Consider the following 26007-nt stretch of genomic DNA (forward strand, 5'->3'; position numbering starts at 1 on the left):
TGTTGTTCCGTTGTTTTAAAAAAGGATCGAAAAGTAATCTGGGAAATTATAGGGTGGTGAGTTTAACGTCAGTAGTAGGTAAGTTATTGGAGGGAGTGCTAAGAGACAGAATCTACAAGCATTTGGATAGACAGGGGCTTATTAGGGGGAGTCAACATGGCTTTGTGCGTGGTAGGTCATTTTGACCAATCTGTTGGAGTTTTTCGAGGAGGTTACCAGGAAAGTGGATGAAGGGAAGGCAGTGGATATTGTCTACATGGACTTCAGTAAGGCCTTTGACAAGGTCCCGCATGGGAGGTTAGTTAGGAAAATTCAGTCACTAGGTATACATGGAGAGGTGGTAAATTGGATTAGACATTGGCTCGATGGAAGAAGCCAGAGAGTGGTGGTAGAGAATTGCTTCTCTGAATGGAGGCCTGTGACTAGTGGTGTGCCACAGGGATCAGTGCTGGGTCCATTGTTATTTGTCATCTATATCAATGATCTGGATGATAATGTGGTAAATTGGATCAGCAAGTTTGCTGATGATACAAAGATTGGAGGTGTAGTAGACAGTGAGGAAGGTTTTCAGAGCCTGCAGAGGGACTTGGACCAGCTGGAAAAATGGGCTGAAAAATGGCAGATGGAGTTTAATACTGACAAGTGTGAGGTATTGCACGTTGGAAGGACAAACCAACATAGAACATACAGGGTTAATGGTAAGGCACCGAGGAGTGCAGTAGAACTGAGGGATCTGGGAATACAGATACAAAATTCCCTAAAAGTGGCATCACAGGTAGATAGGGTCATAAACAGAGCTTTTGGTACATTGGCCTTTATTAATCAAGTATTGAGTATAAGAGCTGGAATGTTATGATGAGGTTGTATAAGGCATTGGTGAGGCCGAATCTGGAGTATTGTGTTCAGCATTGGTCACCAAATTACAGGAAGGATATAAATAAGGTTGAAAGAGTGCAGAGAAGGTTTACAAGGATGTTGCCGGGACTTGAGAAACTCAGTTACAGAGAAAGGTTGAATAGGTTAGGACTTTATTCCCTGGAGCGTAGAAGAATGAGGGGAGATTTGATACAGGTATATAAAATTATGATGGGTATAGATAGAGTGAATGCAAGCAGGCTTTTTCCACGGAGGCAAGGAGAGAAAAAAACCAGAGGACATGGGTAAAGGGTGAGGGGGGGAAAGTTTAAAGGGAACATTAGGGGGGGCTTCTTCACACAGAGAGTGGTGGGAGTATGGAATGAGCTGCCAGACGAGGTGGTAAGTGCGGGTTCTTTTTTAACATTTAAGAATAAATTGGACAGATACATGGATGGGAGGTGTATGGAGGGATATGGTCCGTGTACAGGTCAGTGGGACTAGGCAGAAAATGGTTCGGCACAGCCAAGAAGGGCCAAAGGGCCTGTTTGTGTGTTGTAGTTTCTATGGTTTTTCTATTAAATGCATTATTTTTCCCAATTTTCTAATGGACCCCCCTCTCCCCAGGTTCCTGTTCCTACAAAAGTCACTTTCCAACAGATCATTTTGGATTTACTAATCTTCAAGCTTGCTACCATCAATTGTACACTTGTTGAAAGGATAATCATAAATGTGGATAAGATTTCAGAACAGAATGCTGCATTGAGATTGGGTGATTCAAAGGTAATTTACAGTAATTTCTTAGCTTTTATAATATTTTGGCATCATTTTAAATTTGTCATGTTCAATCAACAAAAGAAAATTCATTGTCCCTGGTGTTGCATGTATAGTTGAAAACAAGGAGGTTACAAGGGGTCATGATTGAGATATATAAAGCTATGAGGGATACAGATAGGGTAGGTTGCAGTAATCCTTTCTGCTTATGTAAAGGGACACCTTTTTCATCCAGAGAGCAGTGAGTACCTGGACTGCATTGCCTGAGTGAATGATGGAAGCAGAAATGCATATGGAATTTGACTAGAATAGCACTTGAATCCATAAGCATTGAAGGCCACGGGACAAGTAATGGAAAATAGGACTAATACAAATGGATGTCCATCGGTTAGTGTGACATGGTGGATTGAATGACCTGTGTCCATGCAGTATGGCATTTCAAAGCCAGAGTCAGAGAAGATCCACAGTTTTGCAGGGACTGAAAGAATGATGAACTAGAGAAATAAAGATCATATGGTAAAATCTAAAAATGGAGGTAAATACAAAACTGACTAATAAAGCTGACAAAATAAATTGTACTTGTGTGGGATCATGAGCAAGGTTTTGCAGGCTACTCTGCAAAGACTGCACTGACTGTGTATGATCATGTGGAACTCTTTGTCCCCCAAATATGTCCATCAATAACAAACCCCAAGCCCCTGGTGTGCCAGTGTTCCAACTACAATAGTTAAATTCCATATAAATGTTTAAAATTCTGTTGTAAAGACTGAGTTCCAATCTTGAGAAAGATTTCTTATCTGACCTGAACACATTGATTGAGTGGAGAGTTCTGAAGCAGGGAATTTACAAACTTAACTGCAGTTTAGAGAACTGCTTCCATACCATTGGGAAAACAGCACTGAGGGTGACCCTGAGAGCGATTCATACTTAAATGAGGGCAGCAATCTTACAACAATGTCCAATTCATTTGATTCAACATTTAGAACTTAGAACGGTACAAGCCATTTGACCCCACGATTTTGTGCCGACCTTTTAACATACTCCAATATCAATCTAATGCTTCCCTCCCACATAGCCCTCCATACTTCTTTTTCATCCATCTGCCTATCTGTAGACCTCCAGTCTACCAGGGCATTCCACACACCCACTGTTGTCCGTGTAAAAAAAAAATCTACCTCTGACATCCGCCTATACTTTCCTCCAACCACCTTAACATTAAAACCCCCTTCTGCTTTGGGTAAAAAAGCATTGGCTCTCCACTCTATCAATGCCTCTTATCATCTTATACACCTCTACTCAGTCACCTCCCATTCTCTTTTGCTCCAAACAGAAATGTTCTAGCTCGCACAACCTCTCCTCATAAGGCATACTCTCTGATCCTGATAAATCTTCTCTGCACCCTCTCTAAATCTTCCACATCTTTCTATGAGGTGACCAGAACTGCAACATTACGTCATGGCTATGAACTTAATCCCCGAACTAATGAATGCCAACACACGATATGCCTTCTTAGCCACCCTATCGACTTGAGTGACAACTTTGAGGGATCTATGGACAGGAGATCCTCTTTTCTTCTAATCCAGGGGTCCCCAACCTTTTTTGCACTGCGGACCGGTTTAATATTGACAATATTCTTGCTACCTGGCCGACCAGGGGTGGCGGGGGTGGTGTTAAAGTAGAGTTACACTCACCTCAGCATGTCTTTTACAGTTATGGTTGCCAACTTTCTCAAAATAAGGGACAAAAGTAGCAGTCAAATACGGGACCCTTGGGTTTACCCCGAGAAAGATTACCATGACTATGAAGCCTTGCGCGGGCACCTGTGTGTGCATGCGTGATTTTTTTCCCACAACTCGGTTTTGGCTTAATCTTCCCGACTACACTGTACATACATTATTTCTACTTTATACAGGCTGTGTATTCATAAAATCATTCCTGTTTTTACTATATGTTAGTGTTATTTTAGGTTTTATGTGTTATTTGGTATGATTTGGTAGGTTATTTTTTGGGTCTAGGAATGCTCAAAAATTTTTCCCATATAAATTAATGGTAATTGCTACTTTGCCGTATGCCATTTCAGCACGAAAGGTTCCATAGGAACGCTCTACTTTAGCGGGGGTAATACGGGACAAGGGCGGTCCCGTATGGGACAAACCAATTTAGCCCAATATACGGGATGTCCCAGCAAATACGGGACAGTTGGCAACCCGATGTTCAAGTTCAACAGTGCGTGACAGGGAATGAGGAAATGTGCAGCTGACTCATATCGTTTCCTCGCGGCCTGGTAGCACATGCTTTGCGGCCCGGTGGTTGGGGACCACTGTTCTAATCCATACAATCCTTCAAATCACTATCCTCTAAAACAGAAAGAGCAACTCACTCACAGCAGAATTCTCTTGGGCAGAGCAAGGGACAACACAATATAAGCTCCAAAGACAAATAAAGATGATTTTATAAGTCCTTATCAAATTGTATAAAAATACATTGGTTCAAAGTTTCAATAGCAACACGGTTTCATGTTACACACATAAAATGCTGGAGGAACTCAGACCCGAAATGTCGACTGTACTCTTTTCCATAGGTGCTGCCTGGTCTGTCGAATTCCTCCAGCATTTTGTATGTATTGCTTGGATTTCCAGCATCTGCAGATTTTCTTGTTTGTGAATGGTTTCCTGTTAGCCCATGCTGTAGCTATTATTTTCTGCATAGCCAGGAGCATATTGAGAGCTTGGACAGGGACTACTGCAATGGCAACATGTGTTATTTTGAGGTGCAGAGCATTAGAAACTTCTCATTTCCTTCCAAGACCAAAGTGCTTGAATTTCAAGATATGGATTTATTTTCCATTACCTTGCTTTATTGGTGTAGCTATGTTCCTCATTATGCTTGTACTTTCAGACTCTGAATCACTTTCAATTCTGTTCTGCAAATCCCACTCAGGTTGTGGTGATACCTGTGGCTGCATAACATCAATATTCAATCGTCCTGAAAGTTCATCCATTTCTGAAGCTGAAAATTTAAAAAGGTCTGTGAGTCTATATATTTGTATGTGCTGTTATCAGACTTCATTGCTGACGAGAGGAACAAATACAATTTGCCCTCATAAATTATTCAATAGTAGTTTCTTCTGCAAATACAATGGATTCCAGTCAATTGGGACACATCAGGATCAACATATTTGGTCCATACTGGTTGCTCCAATTAGCTGAAGTTTTATGGAAATAGCTAAAAAGATAGAAAAAAATGAACTATGTTTGAGTAACAAATTATGTATTCAAATGAAATACAAAACAAATTAGGACACTATCAATGCGCTCTAAGTACTATAAAACTGTGTATTAGTACCTAATAGTTATCGACAGAGTGCATGGGGTGTCCAGGGAGGGATAGGATCTCTGGTGAAGGGGCTTGTCATGTCCAATCTAGGGTAGCTCACTTACCTTTGGTCTCCACTGAACACTCAGCTCTTATCTGTGGCTCCAAGTAGCTGTTTGCATGCGACAGTGACCACATCCCTATACACCACTTCAACAGGCTAGAACAGATGAGGATAGTTGTTGGGTCTCATACCCCCCGTGAAACAAGAACACGCCTGTCCTAGTATGCGAAGCCACCTCTGGCAGACTGGGCAGATGAAATCTACAGTGCGATCCAACGACCAGGAAGGCCTTTCTGCAACATTCCGTAGATACCAAAAGGGTACGAAAGGCACAAATGAGGTCCTAGTCATACAATGCAACCAAGGAAGACCCCAGTTGTGACAACGACTCGTATCTTTGAATCTGGACTTCTGAAGTCAAGAGAGCAGAATTGCCCCAGTGCAATGGCTTTTCCACTCAAACAAAAAATCTGCAGCACAGGTTTCCTGTCACTGTCAGATACGCCAGACAACAACCACCGTTGACAGAAGAATTCACTTAGTGTAAATGAACAAAATCAGCACCGACACCAAGTGGACTGACTTCATACATGCTTTCAACGCTTGCATCCTCTGAATCTTCATTTGTATTACAACATTCAACATGATTGTTGGCACTTTCAAATTCTTTGTAATGAATAATACTTCAATAACGAAGTAGTGAAATTGTTTCATTTTCACTCCCGGTCGTCTCTGGCATCACCAAGCCTGAATGCTTGACACTGCAGTAAGCAAGACAGTCTTACTGCTTATTTGTTGCCAACTATCAGTGACAAACATCACTGCTTTTTGAACAGAAGCACACACGCTGCTGTATAAAGACTGACCAGAGGGGCATGTTGGGTGGAGCAAGCTGGGAGGGACGAGCGGTGATGGGGAGGCAGAGATAACAGATAAGAGACGGGCAACATCTTATATTAATACTTGTTGGTGTTTAATGTTTGCAAGGACATGGAAATTAGTCAGCTCAGGAAAGAGAACAATGATCTGAAATGTGTTGACATTACTAAAATAGTGAGGACAATCTTTAAGTGCAAAAATGTGGTTAAATCAACAAGGCCTGATCAGGTGTATCCGAAGATATCGTGGAAGCGAGTGAAAATTGGAGCTGTCACAGAAATTTTTGCATATTTAGCTATTTAGAGATACAATACCAAACAGGCCCTTCCAGCCCAATGAGTCACAGTAACCCATCTATTAACCCTAGTCTAATCACAGGACAATCTATAATGACCAATTCTTCAGTAACGGAGCAACACACACAACATGCTGAAGGAACTCAGCGGCCAGTTCTGATTAAGGGTCTCGGCATGAAACTGCAACTGTTTACTCTTTTCCATGGATGCTGCCTGACCTGCTGAGTTCCTCCAGCATTTTGTGTGTTGCTTCGATTTCCAGTGTTTCCATATTTTCTTTTGTTTGTGATTCACCTACTAACAAGTACGTCTTCAGACTGTGGAAGGAATCCAGAATACCTGAAGGAAATCAACTCAATCATAGAGGTAATATGCTAACTCCTTAGAGATGAACTCCAAACTCTGGCACACCAAGTTGTAATAGCATTGAGCTAACCACTACACTACTGTGGCACCTATCTTTGTTAGCTACAGGTGGGAAAGTTAGTGGAACGGATCCTGAGAGACAAAATTTATTTGCATTTTGAAAGGATAAGAATTAAAGTATCTTTGCATAGGAAACCATATTTTAACAAATCTGAGTATTTTTTGAAGAGGTGACCAAGAGGATGAATAAGGGCAGGGCAGTGGATATTGTCTACACAGACTTCAGCAAGGTCTTTGGTAAGTCTCACATGATAGTTGGTCAGAAAGGACATGCAGTGAAAGGCAGAACCCTGGGGACTGTTGCAGAAGACTTAAGCTTACAAGTATATAGTCCCCTGACAGCGGTGACACAGATAGACGTGATGGTGAAGGTAGCATATGGCATGCTTGCCTTTAATGGCTATGGCTTTAAGTACAAGAGCTCGAATGCCATGCTGAACAGTTGTACAAGATGCAGGTAAGAAACATTTGAAATATAGTGTGCACCTCTTGTCACCATGCCATAGGAAGGATGTGGTTAAGCAAGAAAAAATTCACAAAGGTATTGCCTGGACTGGAGTGCTGAAGTTATAAAACAGATTGGATAGGCTCGGCCTATTTTCCCTGGAGCAAGAGACATGACAGCGGTTTATAAAATTTTGAGGAGCATAATCAGGTGGATGATCATAGTAATTTTCCCAGAGTACCAGAGACTTAAAGTTACTAATTATGCACCCTACACTTCCTTTGCACAGACTACACAGACTTCAGAATGGTCTTTGACAATGTCTACTGCCCTAATCACATGAACTTTCTTGGTCCCCTCTTCAGAGAAACTCAAATTCATGCAGATTGGCTTCCATGCTGTCTATCTCTAATCTCTAAATGAAAGTAAACTGTCTTTCAGAAACTTCCAGCAACTTTCAAACTTGTGGTGAACAAAAGTACAAAAATATGAAAATATATTTATAAAATTTATAAAAAATATAAAAAATATAAAAGCAAGGATTTAATTTTGAGACTTACTACTTTATTGATGCCGAGTGGGATCAATAGCAACATTTAAAAACACACTTATCAATAATTATAAATAATAATTAGACCATGAAACTATAAGACATAGGAGCAGAATTTGGCCATTTGGCCCATCATGTCTACTCTGCCATTTAATCATGGCTGATTCTTTTTTCCCCTCCTGAACTGTATTCCCCGGCCTTCTCCCCGTAACCTTTGATGCCGTGTCCAAACAAGAACCTATCAAGCTCTGCCTTAAATACATCCAACGACCTAGCCTCCACAGCTGCCTGTGGTAACAAATTCTACAAATTCACCACTTTTCAGCATCTGTTTTAAATGGACACCCCTCTACACTGGGGCTGTGCCCTCTTGTCCTAGACTCCCTCACCGTGGGAAACATCCTTTCCACATCAACTCTGTCCAGGCTTTTCAACATTCAAAAGGTTTCAATGAGATTCTCCCTCATCCTTCTAAATTACAGTGAATACAGAGCCACAGCTATCAGATGTTCCTTGTATGATAACCCTTTCATTTCCGGAATCATCCTTGTGAACCACCTCTGGACCACTCCAATGCCAGCACATCTTTTCTCAGATGAGGAGCCCAAAACTGTTCACAAAACCCAAGGTGAGTCCTCACCAGTGCCTTATAAAGCCTCAGCATCACATCTTTGCTCTTGTATTCTAGACAACTTGAAATGAATGCTAACATTGCACGTGGCTTCCTCACCACTGCTCAACCTGCAAGTTAACCTTTAGGGTGTTCTGCACAAGGACTCCCAAGTCCCTTTGCATCTGAGATTTTTGGATTTTCTCCCTGTTTAGAAAATACTCTGCACATTTATTTCTACTACCAAAGTGCATAACCATGCATCTTCCAACATTGTAGTTCATTTGCCATGTTCTTGCCCATTCCCTTAATCTGTCTAAGTCCTTCTGCATCCTACCTGTTTCCTCAACAATACCTGCCCTTCCACTAATCTTTGTATCTTCTGCAAACTTGGCAACAAAGCCATCTATTGCATCATCTAAGTCATTGATATACAGTAGCACGCAAAACTTTGGGCACCCCTGGTCAAAATTTCTGTTACTGTGAATAGTTAAGTGAGTAGAAGATGAACTGATCTCTAAAAGTCATAAAGTTAAAGATGAAACATTCTTTTCAACATTTTATGCAAGATTAGTGTATTATTTTTGTTTCATACAATTTTAATGTGAAAAAAAAGAAAGGAGCACCATGCAAAAGTTTGGGCATCCCAAGAGATTTGAGCTCTCAGATAACTTTTACCAAGGTCTCAGACCTTAATTAGCTTGTCAGGGCTATGGCTTGTTCACAGTCATCGTTAGGAAAGGCCAGGCGATGCAAATTTCAAAGTTTTATAAATACCCTGACTCCTCAAATCTTGCCCCAACAATCAGCAGCCATGGGCTCCTCTAAGCAGCGGCCTAGCATTCTGAAAATTAAAATAAATGATGCCCACAAAGCAGGAGAAGGCTATAAGATAGCAAAGCATTTTCAGGTAGTCGTTTCCTCACTTCGTAATGTAATTAAGAAATGGCTTAACAGGAATGGTGGAGATTTGGAAGATCAAGTAAGCTTTCCAAGAGAACAGCTCATAGGATTGCTAGAAAAGGCAAATCAAAACCCCCGTTTGACTGCAAAAGACTTCAGGAAGATTTAGCAGACTCTGGAATGGTGGTGCACTGTTCTACTGTGCAGCGACACCTGCACAAATATGATCTTCATGGAAGAGTCATCAGAAGAAAACCTTTCCTGCATTCTCACCACAAAATTCAGCATCAGAAGTTTGCAAAGGAACATCTAAACAAGCCTGATGCATTTTGGAAACAAGTCCTGTGAACTGATGAAGTTAAAATAGAACTTCTTGGCCTCAATGAGCAAAGGTATGTTTGGAGAAAAAAGGGTGCAGAATTTCATGAAAAGAACACCTCTCCAACTGTTAAGCACAGGGATGGATCGATCATGCTTTGGGCTTGTGTTGCAGTCAGTGCCACGGGGAACATTTCACTGGTAGAGGGAAGAATGACTTCAATTAAATACCAGCAAATTCTGGAAGTAAACGTCACACCGTCTGTAAAACAGCTGAAGATGAAAAGAGTATGGTTTCTACAACAGGAGAATGATCCTAAACACACCTCAAAATCCACAATGGACTACCTCAAGAGGCACAAGCTGAAGGTTTTGCCATGGTCCTCACAGTCACCCGACCTAAACATCATCGAAAATCTGTGGATAGACCTCAAAAGAGCAGTGCATGCAAGACGGTCCAAGAATCTCACAGAACTAGAAGCCTTTTGCAAGGAAGAATGGGCGAAAATCCCCCAAACAAGAATTGAAAGACTCTTAGCTGGGTACAGAAAGGGTTTACAAGCTGTGATACTTGCCAAACGGGGTGTTACTAAGTACTGACCATGCAGGGTGCCCAAACTTTTGCTTCAGGCCCTTTTCCTTTTTTGTTACTTTGAAACTGTAAAAGATGGAAATAAAAAAATAATCTTGCTTAAGATATTCAAGAAATGTGTCACCTTTAACTTCATGCCTTTTGGAAATCAGGTCATCTTTTACTCGCTTAGCTATTTACAGTAACAGAAATTTTGACCGGGGTGCCCAAACTTTTGCATGCCACTGTAGAGCTAAAAAGCAGTCCCAACACTGACTCCTGGAGAACACCACTAGTCACTGGCAGCCAACCAGACAAGGATCCTTTTATTCCCACTCACTGCCTCCTACCAAACAGCAACTTTCCTGTAACACCATGGGCTCTTAATTTGGTAAGCAGCCTCATGTGTGGCACCTTGTCAAAGGCCCTCTGAAAGTCCAAATATACAACATCCACTGCATCCCCTTTATGTATCCTACTTGTAATCACCTCAAAGGATTCCAACAGGCTTGTCAGGCAAGATTTTCCCTTAATGAAACCATGCTGACTTTGTCCATTCCAGTATGTTGATCCATGGTCTCTTATACTGTCGCGATGAGGCCATAACTCAGGTTGGATGAGCAACACCATATCTTCCATCTGGGTAGCCTCCAACCTCATGGCATGAACATCGATTTCTCAAACTTCTAGTAATGCCGCCCCCCACAACTCTCCTTCATCATTCCCCATCCCCTTTTCCTTCACTCACTTTATCACCTTGCCTGCCCATTGCCTCCCTCTGGTGCTCCTCTCCCTTTTCCTTTCTTCCATGGCCTTCTGTTCTGTATCGGATTCCCTCTTCTCCAGCCCTGTATCTCTTTCACCAATCAACTTCCCAGCTCTTTACTTCATCCCTCCCCCTCCCAGTTTCACCTATCACCCTGTGCTTCTCTCTCTCCTCCCCCATTTTTAAATCTACTCCTCATCTTTTTTTTCTCCAGTCCTACCAAAGGGTCACAGCCCGAAACGTCAACCGTACTCTTTTCCATGGATGCTGCTTGACCTGCTGAGTTCCTCCAGCATTTTGTGTGTGTTGCTTGGATTTCCAGCATCTGCAGATTTTCTCGTTTCTGACTTTAGCCTATCTTGCCCTGTGTCACCAAGTAAGACCATAAGACCATAAGATAAAGGAGCAGAAGTCGGCCATTCGGCCCATCGAGTCTGCTCTGCCATTTTATCATGAGCTGATCCATTCTCCCATTTAGTCCCACTCCCCCACCTTCTCACCATAACCTTTGATGCCCTGGCTACTCAGATACCTATCAATCTCTGCCTTAAATACACCCAATGACTTGGCCTCCACTGCCGCCCATGGCAACAAATTCCATAGATTCACCATCCTCTGGCTAAAAAAATTTCTTCGCATTTCTGTTCTGAATGGGCGCCCTTCAATCCTTAAGTCATGCCCTCTCGTACTAGACTCCCCCATCATGGGAAACAACTTTGCCACATCCACTCTATCCATGCCTTTCAACATCCGAAATGTTTCTATGATGTCTCCCCTCATTCTTCCGAACTCCAAGGAATACAGTCCAAGAGCAGACAAACGTTAACCCTCTCATTCGCGGAATCATTCTAGTGAATGTATCCTCTCCAACGTCAGCACATCCTTTCTTAAATAAGGAGACCAAAACTGCCCACAGTACTCCAAGTGAGGTCTCACCAGTGCCTTATACAGCCTCAACATCACATCCCTGCTCCTATACTCTATTCCTTTAGAAACGAATGCCAACATTGCATTCGCCTTCTTCACCACTGACTCAACCTGGAGGTTAACCTTAAGGGTATCCTGTACGAGGACTCCCAAGTCCCATTGCATCTCAGAACTTAGAATTCTCTCCCTATTTAAATAATAGTCTGCCCATTTATTTCTTCTGTCAAAGTGCATAACCATACACTTTCCAACATTGTATTTCATTTGCCACTTCTTTGCCCATTCTTCCAATCTATCCAAGTCTCTCTGCAGACTCTCTGTTTCCTCAGCGCTACTGGCCCCTCCAACTACCTTCGTATCATCAGCAAACTTAGCCACAAAGCCATCTATTCCAAACTCCAAATCGTTGATGTACAATGTAAAAAGAAGCGGCCCCAACACGGACCCCTGTGGAACACCACTAGTAACCGGCAGCCAACCAAAACAGGATCCCTTTATTCCCACTCTCTATTTCCTGCCAATCAGCCAACGCTCTATCCACGTATGTAACTTTCCCGTAATTCCATGGGCTCTTATCTTGTTAAGTAGCCTCATGTGTGGCACCTTGTCAAAGGCCTTCTGAAAATACTACTCCATAACCTCATCCTTAACAACTGAATCGAACACCTTCCCAGCCACTGAGGTCAGGCTAACTGGTTTATAATTTCCTTTATGCTGCCTCCTACCTTTCTCAAAGAGTGGACTGACATTAGCAGTTTTCCAGTCCTATGGCACCGTGCCAGAATCCAATGATTCTTGAAAGATCATTATTAATGCCTTCACATTCATTACTGCTACCTCTTTCAGAACCTTAGCGTGCAGTTCATCTGATCAGGGTGACTTATGTACCCTTACGTCTTTCAGCTTTTTGAGTACCTTCTCCTTTGTCATAGAAACTGCATTCACTTCCCTCCCCTCACACCCATCAATATCTGGCACACTGCTAGTCTCTTCTACAGTGAAAAAAATATAATAATAATGATAATAACTAAAGTAGAGAATAATAATATACACAATAATAATGTACCAATGCACAATAATAATATACGAAATAATAAAACAGAGACTATTGTACTATGATGTGATCTCCTGTCGCACAGAGATGAACTGTTGTATATGCTTATTGCATTCGATAGGAAAGAATTTCTGTAATGATCCTTGACAGTGGAGCTGAAGGAAGCTGTTTGAAAGAGTGCTCTGCTGCTTATTCAGTAGGTCATGGAGAGGATGTGCCAGATTGTGCCAGAATGGATAACAGATTGTTCAGTGACCTCCTCTCCACCACAAACTCAAGAGTCCAAAGCCCTCAAAATAGAGGGCTATGGGTAACCCCAGGCAATTTCTAGAGTAAGTACATGATTAGCACAGCACTATGGGCCGAAGATCCTGCATTGCGCTGTAGGTTTTCTATGTTTCTAGTCCAGGTTGTAGCCAAGGACGAATCCAACCTTTTTGATGAGTTTCATGAGCTCTTAAAGCACTGGTGAGGCCTTAGAGAACTGGGAACAGTTTTTGGGCCCCTCGTTGATTCCAGGGATGAAGGGATTAACCTATGAGGAGAGATTGAGTCACCTGGGACTGTACTCTTTGGAATTCAGAAGAATGAGAGGGGATCTTATAGAAAAATACAAAATTTTGAAAGGGATAGATAAGATAGAAGTAGGAAAGTTGTTTCCATTGGTAGGTGAGACTAGAACTAGGGGACATTGCCTCAAGATTCAGGGGAGAAGATTTAGGACGGAGATGAGGAGAAACTGTTTTCCCAGAGAGTGGTGAATCTGTGGAATTCTCTGCCCAGGGAAGCAATTGAGGTTTCTTCGCTAAATATATTTAAGAAACAGTTAGATAGGTTTTTATATAGTAAGGTAATTAAGGGTTATGGGGAAAAGGCAGGTAGATGGAGCTGAGTTTATGGACAGATCAGCCATGATCTTATTGAATGGCGGGGCAGCTCGATGGGCCGGATGCCTACTCCTGCTCCTATTTCTTATGTTCTTATCTTGGAAACAATGTACTGAAACTGGGGAGAGTTCAAAGGAGGTTCATGAAAATGATTTCAGGATTAAACAGCTTGTCACATGAAGAGTGCTTGATGGCTTTAGGCCTGTATTCACTGCAATTTTGAAAAACGAGGGGTGTCCTAATTGAGTGGTGGAACAGCAGCGTTCACAAAATGCTGGAGGAACTCAGCAGGCCAGGCAGCAACTATGGAAAAGAAACACAGAACATAGAACATCTATAGCACAATACAGGCCCTTAGGCCCACAAAGCCGTGCCGAACATGTCCTTACCTTAGAAATTACCAAGGGTACCTATAGCCCTCTATTTTGCTAAGCTCCATGTACCTATCCAGGAGTCTCTTTAAAGATCCTATCGCTTCTGCCTCCACCACCATTGCCGGCAACCCACTTACCCCTGACATCTCCTCTGTACCTACTTCCAAGCACCTTAAAACTGTGCCCTCTCGTGCTAGCTATTTCAGCCCTGGGAAGCCTCTGACTATCCACATGATCAATGCCTCTCATCATCTTGTACACGTCTATCAGGTCACTGCTCATCCTCCGTTACTCCAAGGAGAAAAGGCCGAATTCACTCAACCTATTCTCATAAGGCATGCTCCTCAATCCAGGCAACAGCCCTGTAAATCTCCTCTGTGCCCTTTCTATAGTTTCCACATCTTTCCTGCATTGAGTCGACCAGAACTGAGCACAGTACTCCAAGTGGGGTCTGACCAGGGTCTTATATAGCTCCAACATTACCTCTCGGCTCTTAAACTCAATCCCACAATTGATGAAGGCCAATGCACCGTATACCTTCTTAACCACAGGGTCAACCTGCGCAGCAGCTTTGAGTGTCCTATAGATTCGGACCCAAAGATCCCTCTGATCCTCCACACTGCCAAGAGTCTTACCATTAATACTCTATCTGCCATCATATTTGATCTACCAAAATGAACCGGCTCACACTTATCTGAGTTGAACTTCATCTGCCACTTCTCAGCCCAGTTTTGCATCCTATCAATGTCCCACTATAACCTCTGACAGCCCTCCACACTATCCACAACACCCCCAACCTTTATGTCATCAGCAAATTTACTAACCCATCCCTCCACTTCCTCATCCAGGTCATTTATAAAAATCACGAAGAGTAGGGGTCCCAGAACAGATCCCTGAGGCTGTACACCACTGATCACCGACCTCCATACAGAATATGACCCATCTACAACCACTCTTTGCCTTCTGTGGGCAAGCCAATTCTGGATCCACAAAGCAATGTTCCCTTGGATCCCATGCCTCCTTACTTTCTCAGTATGCCTTGCATGGGGTACCGTGTCAAATGCCTTGCTAAAATCCATATACACTACATCTACTGCTCTACCTTCAATGTGTTTAGTCGCATCCTCAAAAAAATTCAATCTGGCTCGTAAGGCACAAACTGCCCTTGACAAAGCCATGCTGACTTTTCCTAATCATATTATGCCTCTCCAAATGCTCATAAATCCTGCCTCTCAGGATCTTCTCCATCAACTTACCAACCACTGAAGAAAGACTCACTGGTCTATAATTTCCTGGGCTATCCCTACTCTCTTTCTTGAATAAGGGAACAACATCCGCAACCCTCCAATCTGCTGGAACCCCATTGATGATGCAAAGATCATCACCAGAGGCTTAGCAACGTCCTCCCTCGCCTCCCACAGTAGCCTGGTGTACATCTCGTCCAGTCCCGGAGACTCATCCAACTTGATGCTTTCCAAAAGCTCCAGCACGTCCTCTTCCTTACATGCTCAAGCTTTTCAGTCTGCTGTAAGTCATCCCTACAATCGCCAAGATCCTTTTCCGCAGTGAATACTGAAGCAAAATACTCATTAAGTACCTCTGCTGTCTCCCCCGGTTACATACACACTTTTCCACCGTCACACTTGATTGGTCCTATTCTCTCATGTCTTATCCACTTGCTCCGCACGTATTTGGGGTTTTCCTTAATCCTGTCCGCCAAGGCCTTCTCATGGCCCCTTCTGGCTCTCCTAATTTCATTCTTAAGCTCCTTCCTGCTAGCCTTATAATCTTCTAGATCTCTATCATTACCTAATTTTTTCAACCTTTCATAAGCTCCTCTTTTCTTCTTGACTAGATTTACAACAGCCTTTGAACACCATGGCTCCTGTACCTTACCATCCTTTCCCTGGAACGTACTTATGCAGAACCCCATGCAAATATCCCCTGAATATTTTCCACATTTCTGTGAGAACATCTGCTCCAATTTACGTTTCCAAGTTCCTGCCTGATAGCCTCATATTTCCCCTTACTCCAATTACACATTTCCCGAACTTGTCTGTTCCTGTCCTTCTCCAATGCTATGGTAAAGGAGATAGAATTGTGATCACTATCTCCAAAATGCTCTCTCACTGAGACATCTGACACCTGACCAGGTTCATTTCCCAATACGAGATCAAGTACAGCCAATATTTCGGGCCAACTGTGACATGGATGCTCCCTATGGTGAGAGAATCTATGACCGGAGGACACAGCCTCTAGATAGAGGGGCGTCCTTTTAGAATGGAGATGAGGAGGGATTTCTTTAGCCAGAGTGGTGAATCTGTGCAATTCATTGCCACCATGATGAAATGGCGGGGCCGATTCGACGGGCCAAATGGTCTCATTCTGCTCCTATATCTTATGGTCTAAAACTCTCTACTGGAGGATAGGTTTCAGATGACTGGAGTTGGGAGGATGGGGAGATCTGAAGACATTTGAGGGGCAGGTTTTTCCACACAGGGGGTAGTGGGTATATAGAATTAGCTGCCAGAGGTGGTGGTAGAGGTAGATGCAATTACAACAGAAAAAAAATCAATTGGACAATCACATGGATACGAAATGTTTAACAGAAGATTTGGGTTAAATGTAGGCACGTGGGGATGTACGGATGAACTGGGTCAAAGGGCTAGTTCTATGCCCTATAATGCTATCAATACCTCTGAGTAGGGGGAAATACTGTTAAAAATAAACTACTATGGTTTTGGGGTGATAAGTTTTTTTTCCCATGCTAAAACAGCCAATTTCTTCTGGTTTTTCTCACTGCAAGGTAGCAATTCAGATCTGGGTGGAATGGAACATCTATCGCAGCACTTTGGTATGCAATCACTTTTTTATTGGATCATAAGACCATTAGAAATAGGAGTAGAATTAGGCCATTCAGCCCATCAAGTGCACTCCACCATTTCTTCATGACTGTTCCCAGATCCCACTCAACCCTATACACCTGCTTTCTCACCATATCCCCTGATGCTGCGACCAATCAGGAATCTATCAACTTCCGATTTGAATATACCCACGGACTTGGCCTCCACCATAGTCTGTGGCAGAGCATTCCACAGATTCACCACTCAGGCTAAAAAAAGTTCCTAAAAAGTTCTAAATTCTGAAGCTGTGCCCTCTAGTTCTATATACACCTACTATAGGAAGCATCCTCTCCACTTCCACCCTATTTCAACTCTCGGTAGGTTTCAATGAGATCCCCCTGCAGTCTTCTACATTCCAGTGAGTGCAGGCTCAAAGCTGCCAAATTCCTCATATGTTAACCCCTTCACACCCGGAGTCATCCTCATGAACCTCCTCTGGACTCTCTCAATGACAACACATCCTTTCTGAGATGTGGGGCCCAAAACTGTTGACAATACTCTAAATACAGCCTGACTAGTGTCTCATAAAGCCTCAGTATTATCTCTTTGTTTTTATATTCTATTCCCCTTAAAATAAATGCCAACATTGCATTTACCTTCTTTACCACAGACTCAACCTGTGAATTAAACTTCCGGGAGTCTTGCATGAGGTCTCCAAAGTTTCTCTGCATCTCTGATGTTTGAATTTTCTCTCCATTCAGATAATAAGCCTGCACTATTGTTCCTTTTACAAAAGTACAATATCATACATTTCCCAGCACTGTATTCCATCTGCCACTTTATTTGCCCATTCTTCCAATTTGTCTAATTCCTGCTGCATTGCTTCCTCAACACTACCCATCTTTGTATCATCTGCAAACATTGCTACAAATTCATCATTTCCACCATCTAAATCATTGAAAAAACAATGTGAGAAGTAGAGGTTCCAATACTGACTCCTGAGGAACACTACTAGTCACTGGCAGCCAAGCAGAAAAGGCCCCCTTTATTCCCACTCTCTGCCTCCTGCCTGTCAGCCATTCCTCTATCCATGCCAGTTTCTTTTCTGTAACATCATCAGATTTTTTCTTGTTAAGTACGTGGCCTATCAGCAGAATCATCAGAGCTTTACCAAGAGGAACTTCTCGCAGGTCGGCGGTGTTTATTAAAAAAGGGAGCTTTGAGAGCGTTTGTCCATTATATGTGACCTATCAACGGCTATAACCGGAGCACCAATCATGAGTTAAATAGCCGACAAGGTTCAGGCATAAAAGGGAGATACTGCCTAGCGGAGCGGTTATCGACGGCGTGATCTGAGGCAGAATGGTAGGGCTTCGGTGATAACAGGTTGAGGCGAGGCAAGTTACCTGTGAGGAATAGAAATAGGAAGTATGTCTGTGAGGCCGGTGTTCTGTACTGGGTGTCAGATGTGGGATGTTCGGGAGACTCCCAGCCACCCGGAAGGCCACATCTGCACCAGGCGCGTCCAGCTGCAGCTCCTTAGGGACTGCGTTAGGGAACTGCAGATGCAGCTTGATGACCTTCGTCTGGTCAGGGAAAGTGAGGAGGTATTAGAGAGAAGCTATTGGCAAGTGGTCACACAGGGGCCTCGGGAGATTGATAAGTGGGTAACAGTCAGGAGAGGGAAGGGCAGGAGTCAGATGCTAGGGGGCACCCCTGTGGCTGTCCCCCTTAACAATAAGTACTCCTTTTTTTGTACTGATGGGGGGGATGGCCTACCTGGGAGAAGCAACAGTGGCCGTGCCTCTGGCACAGAGTCTGGTCCTGTGGCTCAGGAGGGTAGGGAAAGGAAGAAGGCAGCAGTGATAGGAGACTCTATAGTTAGGGGATCAGATGGATGATTCTGTTGATGCAGGAAAGAAGCACGGTAGTTTGTCTCCCAGATGCCAGGGTCCGGGACGTTTCTGACCGCGTCCACGATATCCTGAGGTGGGAAGATGAACAGCCAGAGGTTGTGGTACATATTAGTACCAACGACATAGGTAAGAAAAGGGAGGAGTTCCTGAAAACAGACGACAGGGAGCTAGGAAGGAAGTTGAGAAGCAGGACCTCAAAGGTAGTAATCTCAGGATTACTGCCTGTGCCTCATGACAGTGAGTATAGGAATAGAGTGAGGTGGAGGATAAACGTGTGACTGAGGGATTGGAGCAGGGGGCAGGGATTCAGATTTCTATATCATTGGAACCACTTTTGGGGCAGGTGTGATCTCTACAAAAAGGACGGGTTGCATTTGAATCCGAGGGGTACCAATATCCTGGCAGAGAGGTTTGCTAAGGCTGTTGGGGAGAGTTTAAACTAGAAATGCTGGGGGGTGGAAACTGAACTGAAGAGATGGAGGACGAGGTGGTTGGCTCACAAATAGAGAAAGCTTGGAGACAGTGCGAGAGGGAGGACAGTCAGGTGATAGAGAAGGGATACACTCAGACTGATGGTTTGAGATGTGTCTATTTAACGCAAGAAGTATCATGAAGAAAACAGATGAGCTCAGAGCATGAATCAGTACTTGGAGCTATGATGCTGTGGCCATTACAGAGACTTGGATGGCTCAGGGACAGGAATGGTTACTTACGAGTGCCAGGCTTTAGATATTTCAGAAAGGACAGGGAGGGAGGCAAAAGAGGTGGGGGCATGGCACTGCCGATCATAGAAAGTGTCATGGTTGCAGAAAAGGAGGAAGTCAAGGAGGAATTTTTCCCAGGGCTAAAATGGCTAACACGAGAGGGCACAGTTTTAAGGTGCTTGTAAGTAGGTACAGAGGAGATGTCAGGGCTAAGTTTTTTTACGCAGAGAGTGGTGAGTGTGTGGAATGGGCTGCTGGCAGTGGCAGTGGAGGCGGGAACGAAAGGGTCTTTTAAGAGACTCCTGGATAGGTACATGGAGCTTAGATAAATAGAGGACTATGGGTAACCCTAGGTAATTTCTAAAGTAAGTACATGTTTGGTGCAGCATTGTGAGCCGAAGGGCCTGTATTGTGCTGTAAGTTTTCTATGTTTCTATGTAAGTAGCCTCATCTGAGGCACCTTATCAAATGCTTTCTGAAAATCCAAGTAAATGACATCCACTGCCTCTCCTTTGTCCACCCTGCTTGTTGCTTCCTCGAAGAACTCTAACATAATTGTCAGGAAGATTTTCCTTTATAGAAACTATGCTGAATTTGACTTATTTTATTATTCGTCTCCACATACCCCAAAACCTCATCTTTAATAAAGGACTCCAAACACTTTATCAGCCACTGAGGATAGGCTAACTGGCCTATAATTTCCTCTCTTTTGTTTTTCTCCTTTCTTAAAGAGTGTAGTGACATTTGCAATCTTCCAGTCCTCTGGGACCATGCAGAATCAAATGGTTTTTGAAAGATCATATTCTGCTGATTGATCAAAGCATCACTGCATCTTTCACAATTTACTGGATATGAGAATTCCAGGACTTTAGTTCAATGATAATGGAGGAGAAGCAATAGGTTTTTAAGTCAAGGAAGCTTGTATTATTAAATTGGCAGTGTTCCCATGTGCTTACTGCCCTTGACATTCTGTGCTCTGATCTGCAATGAATTGTTTCAGGACTGATTTAGGCAAGTAGAGATTTTTACTTTGAGGGTGCTGGCATGTTTGAAGTCACATAGTATGGAATACTCTGCTCTGCTGAAAGTCATTTACCATGGTAAGTCCTGCTCTTTTAGCCAAAATTAACTTTCTGATCAATAATAATCTCCAAGATATTGATGGTGGCAAATGTTACACCAGTAGTTACCTAATTCTGGATACTGTCCAGATTTGTTACAACACATATAATGCATCGAGAAATTGAGGATGGAATCTGTTATCACTTCTGGCCTTGTGATGGAAAGCCCGTAATGTTTTGTCTCCCTAACACCAAAATTGAGTGTCAATCTCACTTTAGTTTGGAATTTAACTTTGTTATTCAGGTTTGGACAAAAACTCTCACTCAGTCCAGTTATGAACACCTTTACACCTGATTTGCATTGAGTAGAAACTCACCAGTAACAAAAGAAAAAAAAATTCATGCTAACAACATCACTGAAGGCACTTCCCCTAGATAAATGATACAGCACAGAAAGAGACCTTTCTGCCATGGTATTGCTGATAAGATAGCTATTACCTTTTTTTTTGGTGGGCAATTTCTCACATTGTTGGATGAACTGTAGCTGTATTAAAGGTTTCTAGAGGAATAGCTTGTTCTAATACCTGGATCTTCAGCAATGGAAACGTGATATCAGGGCCCAAAGATGCTATGTTCAAAATTTATTGAAAACTTTGTGTCAATCAAACTGCCTAAAGATTGACTTGCGTTATCAAGGAAAAGGCCAAAACTTCTCCAACCAGACTCAATAGCTCCATGTCTTATTTGATCATCTCTTAATGTGAAAGCAGGGTCCATGCCAAGTAGTCTGCCTAATTTTATTTTTATTGCACACGTAGGTGTAGTTCGAAACAACTGATTAGTTTGTCATTTAGGAGCAATTCAGAGGGAAGTTGAAAGTCAAACACAATGAATCATAGGAGTTGTTCAGCATGTAAACAGACACTTTGGCCCAACGTGTCTGTGCCAACCAAAGTGCCTTCCTGAGCTCATCCCATTTGTGTGTATTTGGCCCAAATCAGAAAAGTAATGCAACATATGTTTTGCAGCTGCTCCATTTTTAAGATTTAACGTAGTTCCCTGTACTATTACCCTCCAGCAAGTCTCCTTAAACAGCAATTTCCAAACCCACATGCTCTACAAGACAAAAGGACAAGGGCAGAAGGGCAGAAAGGCAGAAAGGCAGGAACACCACCACCTGGAAGCTGCCCTCCAAGCTGCACACCATCCTGACTTAGAAATACGTTGCCATTCCCTCACTGTTGTTCATCAAAATCTTGGAATTTTCTCTATTACAGCATTTTGAGAATACCCGGAACTCAAGGACAGTAGCAGTTCAGTAAGGCAGGGCACCATCACCTTCTTAAGCTCGTCTAGTGATGAGCAATGAAGTGCTGGCTCAGCCTGTAAAGCCCACATTCCTTAAGTGAATGAAGAGAAATAGACAGTCATGCAGCATGGAAACAGGGTCTTTGGCCGACTAAATCCACACTGACCATCAACCAAACCCACAATGTAATAAAGTATTTGCACTATTAACACTGATAAAATGAACTTTTGGACTAGGAAAGTAATGATCACCCTCTGACTATAGCCATCTGTAAATCTGAACAACTTCCACTCTCACCTGGAGATGATCTTGATGAGATTGTTCTTATGAAACAAGATGGTGAAGCAGTCAGAATTGTTTTAGGAGTGCTTGCTGCTTTGCGTTCTGGGCTAAAAGATACAACAAAAAATTGTAAATTCAAACAAAAATTAAAAGTAATTTTTGCTTCTCCTCCATTATTGTTGAGTGGAGTGACATTTCTCCACCCTCCCCTCCCCCATGAGAATATGGTGGAATGAAAAAGCTTGTTGAGTACATTGAGTGCTTTTATGCATTAATCTAGCAGAATAAATCTAGAAATCTACATTTAACACACTTGGATTTTTCCTCACTTCATTGATATGAAAACTGTCCTAGAAAAGAATTTCACTGATGAAATTATTGATACTTTTCAGTTTCCCACACAGATCATACCTAAAACTTGCAAGTTTTTACATATATTTATAAACAACCATAAACCATATATAGGGTAAATGACAACATTCTAATTTTAGTTACAGCTCTGAAACTGTTCTCCTGGAAAAAAATACACTCAATGGTTTTGAATTTCCTTTGCATTGCACAGTTCAGTTCCATGTCATTTCCATTTGAATTTTATTGAAATAAAATCTGGACAATCCAATCTTAAATTATTGTCTGTTTGAAAAAAAGATCCCCCATGCAAATTCATAGCATCTCAGAATTAGCTTTTCCAATAGTAGAATTCTTAAAACTGGGAAACACGTAAGCAATGCTAATCAACCCATTTCCATTACCTCTTTTGCTTCAAGTAAAATTGTTTTTCTGCAAATGTAAATAAGCATTTACATCTAAAGGATATTCATCCCAATTAACAGAGAATTACTTTTAAAAGCCAACTTTTTTCCTTCTGACACATCCACAAAAAAGTTAACTAAATAACTGAGAAACAAGCATGGTTTCCACATCACTGTAACATAAATGAAGGCCAAAGGACTCTGGCACTGAAATAGACCAAGAGAACATTCACTGGGCAAGAGGAGGAATCTATATCTCAGTAATGAACAGCCACTGGTCGAGGTGCACATAGGTGAACAGCCAGTGGTTGTGGTGCAGATAGGTACTAACGATATAGGTAAAAACGGGATGAGGTCCTACAAGGTGAATTTAGGGAGTTAGGAGATAAACTAAAAAGTAGGACCACAAAGGTAATAATCTCTGGATTACTACCAGTGCCATGTGCTAGTTAGAGTAGAAATAGGAGGATATGTCAGATGAATACGTGGCTTGAAAATGGTGCAAACGGGAGGGATTCAAATCTCTGGGGCATTGGAACCAGTTCTGGAGGAGGTGGGACCGGCACAAACAGGACGGTCTGCCCCTGGGCTGGACTGGAACCAATGTCCTAGGGGGAGCGTTTGCTACTGTTGTTCAGGAGGATTTAAACTAATGTGGCAGGGGATGGGAACAAGTGCAGAGAGACAGAGGGGTGTAAAATGAGGGTAGAAGCAAAAAGTAGTAAGGTGAAAAGTAAAAGTGGCAGGCTGGCAAATCCAGGGCAAAAATCAAAAAGGGCCACTTTTCAACATAATTGTATAAGGGCTAAAAGTGTTGCAAAAAGCAAGCCTGAAGGCTTTGTTGCATTCATAACAAGGTGGATGAATTGAATGTGCAGATAGTTATTAATGAATATGATATAGTTGGGATCACAGAGACATGGCTCCAGGGTGACCAAGGATGGGAGCTCAACATTCAGGGATATTCAATATTCAGGAGGGATAGACATGAAAGAAAAGGAGGTGGAGTGGCATTGCTGGTTAGAGAGGAGATTAAGGCAATAGAAAGGAAGGACATTAGCTGGGAGGATGTGGAATCGATATGGGTAGAGCTGCATAACACTAAGGGGCAGAAAACGCTGGTCGGAGTTGTGTACAGGCCACCTAACTGTAGTAGTGAGGTTGGGGATGGCATTAAACAGGAAATTAGAAATGCGTGCAATAAAGGAACCGCAGTTATAATGGGTGACTTCAATCTACATATAGATTGGGTGAACCAAAGCGGTAAGGGTGCTGAGGAAGAGGATTTCTTGAAATGTATGCGGGATGGTTTTCTGAACCAACATGTCAAGGAACCAACTAAAGAGCAGGCCATTCTGGACTGGGTATTGAGCAATGAGGAAGGGTTAGTTAGCAATCGTGTCGTGCGAGGCCCCTTGGGTAAGAGTGACCATAATATGGTGGAATTCTTCATTAAGATGGAGAGTGACATAGTTAATTCAGAAACAAAGGTTCTGAACTTAAAGAGGGGTAACTTTGAAGGTATGAGACGTGAATTAGCTAAGATAGACTGGCAAATGATATTTGTGGTGGATATGCAATGGCAAGCATTTAAAGATTGCATGGATGAACTACAACAATTGTTCATCTCAGTTTGGCAAAAGAATAAACCAGGGAAGGTAGTGCACCCGTGTCTGACAAGGGAAATTAGGGATAGTATCAATTCCAAAGAGGAAACATACAAATTAGCCAGAAAAGGCCGCACACCTGAGGACTGGGAGAAATTCAGAGTCCAGTAGAGGAGGACAAAGGGCTTAATTAGGAGAGAGAAAAAAGATTATGAGAGAAAGCTGGCAGGGAACATAAAAACTGACTGTAAAAGCTTTTATAGACATATGAAAAGAAAAAGATTGGTTAAGACAAATGTAGGTCCCTTACAGTCAGATACAGGTGAATTGATCAGGGGGAACAAGGACATGGCAGACCAATTGAATAACTACTTTGGTTCTGTCCTCACTAAGGAGGACATAAATAATCTTCCAGAAATAGTAAGGGACCGAGGGACTAGTGAGATGGAGAAACTAAGGGAAATACATGTTAGTAGGGAAGTGGTGTTAGGTAAATTGAAGGGACTGAATGCAGATAAATCCCTAGGGCCAGATGGTCTGCATCCCAGAGTGCTTACGGAAGTAGCCCAAGAAATAGTGATAATTTTTCAAAACTCTTTAGATTCTGGATTAGTTCCTGAGGATTGGAGGGTGGCTAATGTAACCCCGCTTTTTGAAAAAGGAGGGAGAGAGAAACCGGGGAATTATAGACTGGTAAGCCTGACATCGGTGGTGGGGAAAATGCTAGAGTCAGTAATCAAAGATGTGATAACAGCAGATTTGGAAAGCAGTGAAATCATCGGACGAAGTCAGCATGGATTTGTGAAAGGAAAATCATGTCTGACGAATCTTATAGAATTTTTTGAGAATGTAACTAGTAGAGTGGATAGGGGAGAACCAGTGGATGTGGTACATTTGGATTTTCAAAAGGCTTTTGACAAGGTCCCACACAGCAGATGAGTGTGCAAACTTAAAGCACACGGTATTGGGGGTATGGTATTGATGTGGATAGAGAATTGGTTGGCAGACAGGAAGCAAAAAGTGGGAATGAACAGGACCTTTTCAGAATGGCAGGCAGTGACTAATGGGGTACTGCAAGGCTCAGTGCTGGGACCCCAGTTGTTTACAATATATATTAATGATTTAGACAAGGGAATTAAATGCAGCATCTCCAAGTTTGCAGGTGACATGAAGCTGGGCGGCAATGTTAGCTGTGAGCAGGATGCTAAAAGGATGCAGGGTGACTTGGATAGGTTAGGTGAGTGGGCAAATTCATGGCAGATGCAATTTAATGTGGATAAATGTGAGGTTATCCACTTTGGTGGCAAAAACAGGAAAACAGATTATTATCTGAATGGTGGCCGATTAGGAAAAGGGGAGGTGCAACGAGACCTGGGTGTCATTCTACAGCAGTCATTGAAAGTGGGCATGCAGGTACAGCAGACGGTGAAAAAGGCAAATGGTATGCTGGCATTCATAGCAAGAGGATTCGAGTACAGGAGCAGGGAGGTACTACTGCAGTTGTACAAGGCCTTGGTGA

At 42.6% G+C, this 26007-nt stretch overlaps 1 protein-coding gene across 3 annotated transcripts in view; it reads right to left on the reverse strand.

The window, feature by feature from the left end:
* The window catches only part of brwd3 (bromodomain and WD repeat domain containing 3), a 302860-nt gene that overhangs the window by 12239 nt on the left and 264614 nt on the right, over positions 1-26007 (reverse strand). For 2 of the 3 annotated variants that reach the window (XM_072270315.1, XM_072270314.1), the window contains exons 38-39: positions 22145-22236; positions 4480-4638 (exon numbers count right to left, since the gene is read on the reverse strand). In XM_072270315.1, the coding sequence (XP_072126416.1) occupies positions 4480-4638; positions 22145-22236 (251 nt within the window). Of the gene's footprint in view, positions 1-4479; positions 4855-22144; positions 22237-26007 lie in introns of those variants that run through there. The other variant, XM_072270316.1, reaches the window with a different exon arrangement.

Source organism: Mobula birostris, chromosome 10 (genome assembly GCF_030028105.1).
Source record: "Mobula birostris isolate sMobBir1 chromosome 10, sMobBir1.hap1, whole genome shotgun sequence".
NCBI classification, from domain to species: Eukaryota; Metazoa; Chordata; class Chondrichthyes; order Myliobatiformes; family Myliobatidae; genus Mobula; species Mobula birostris.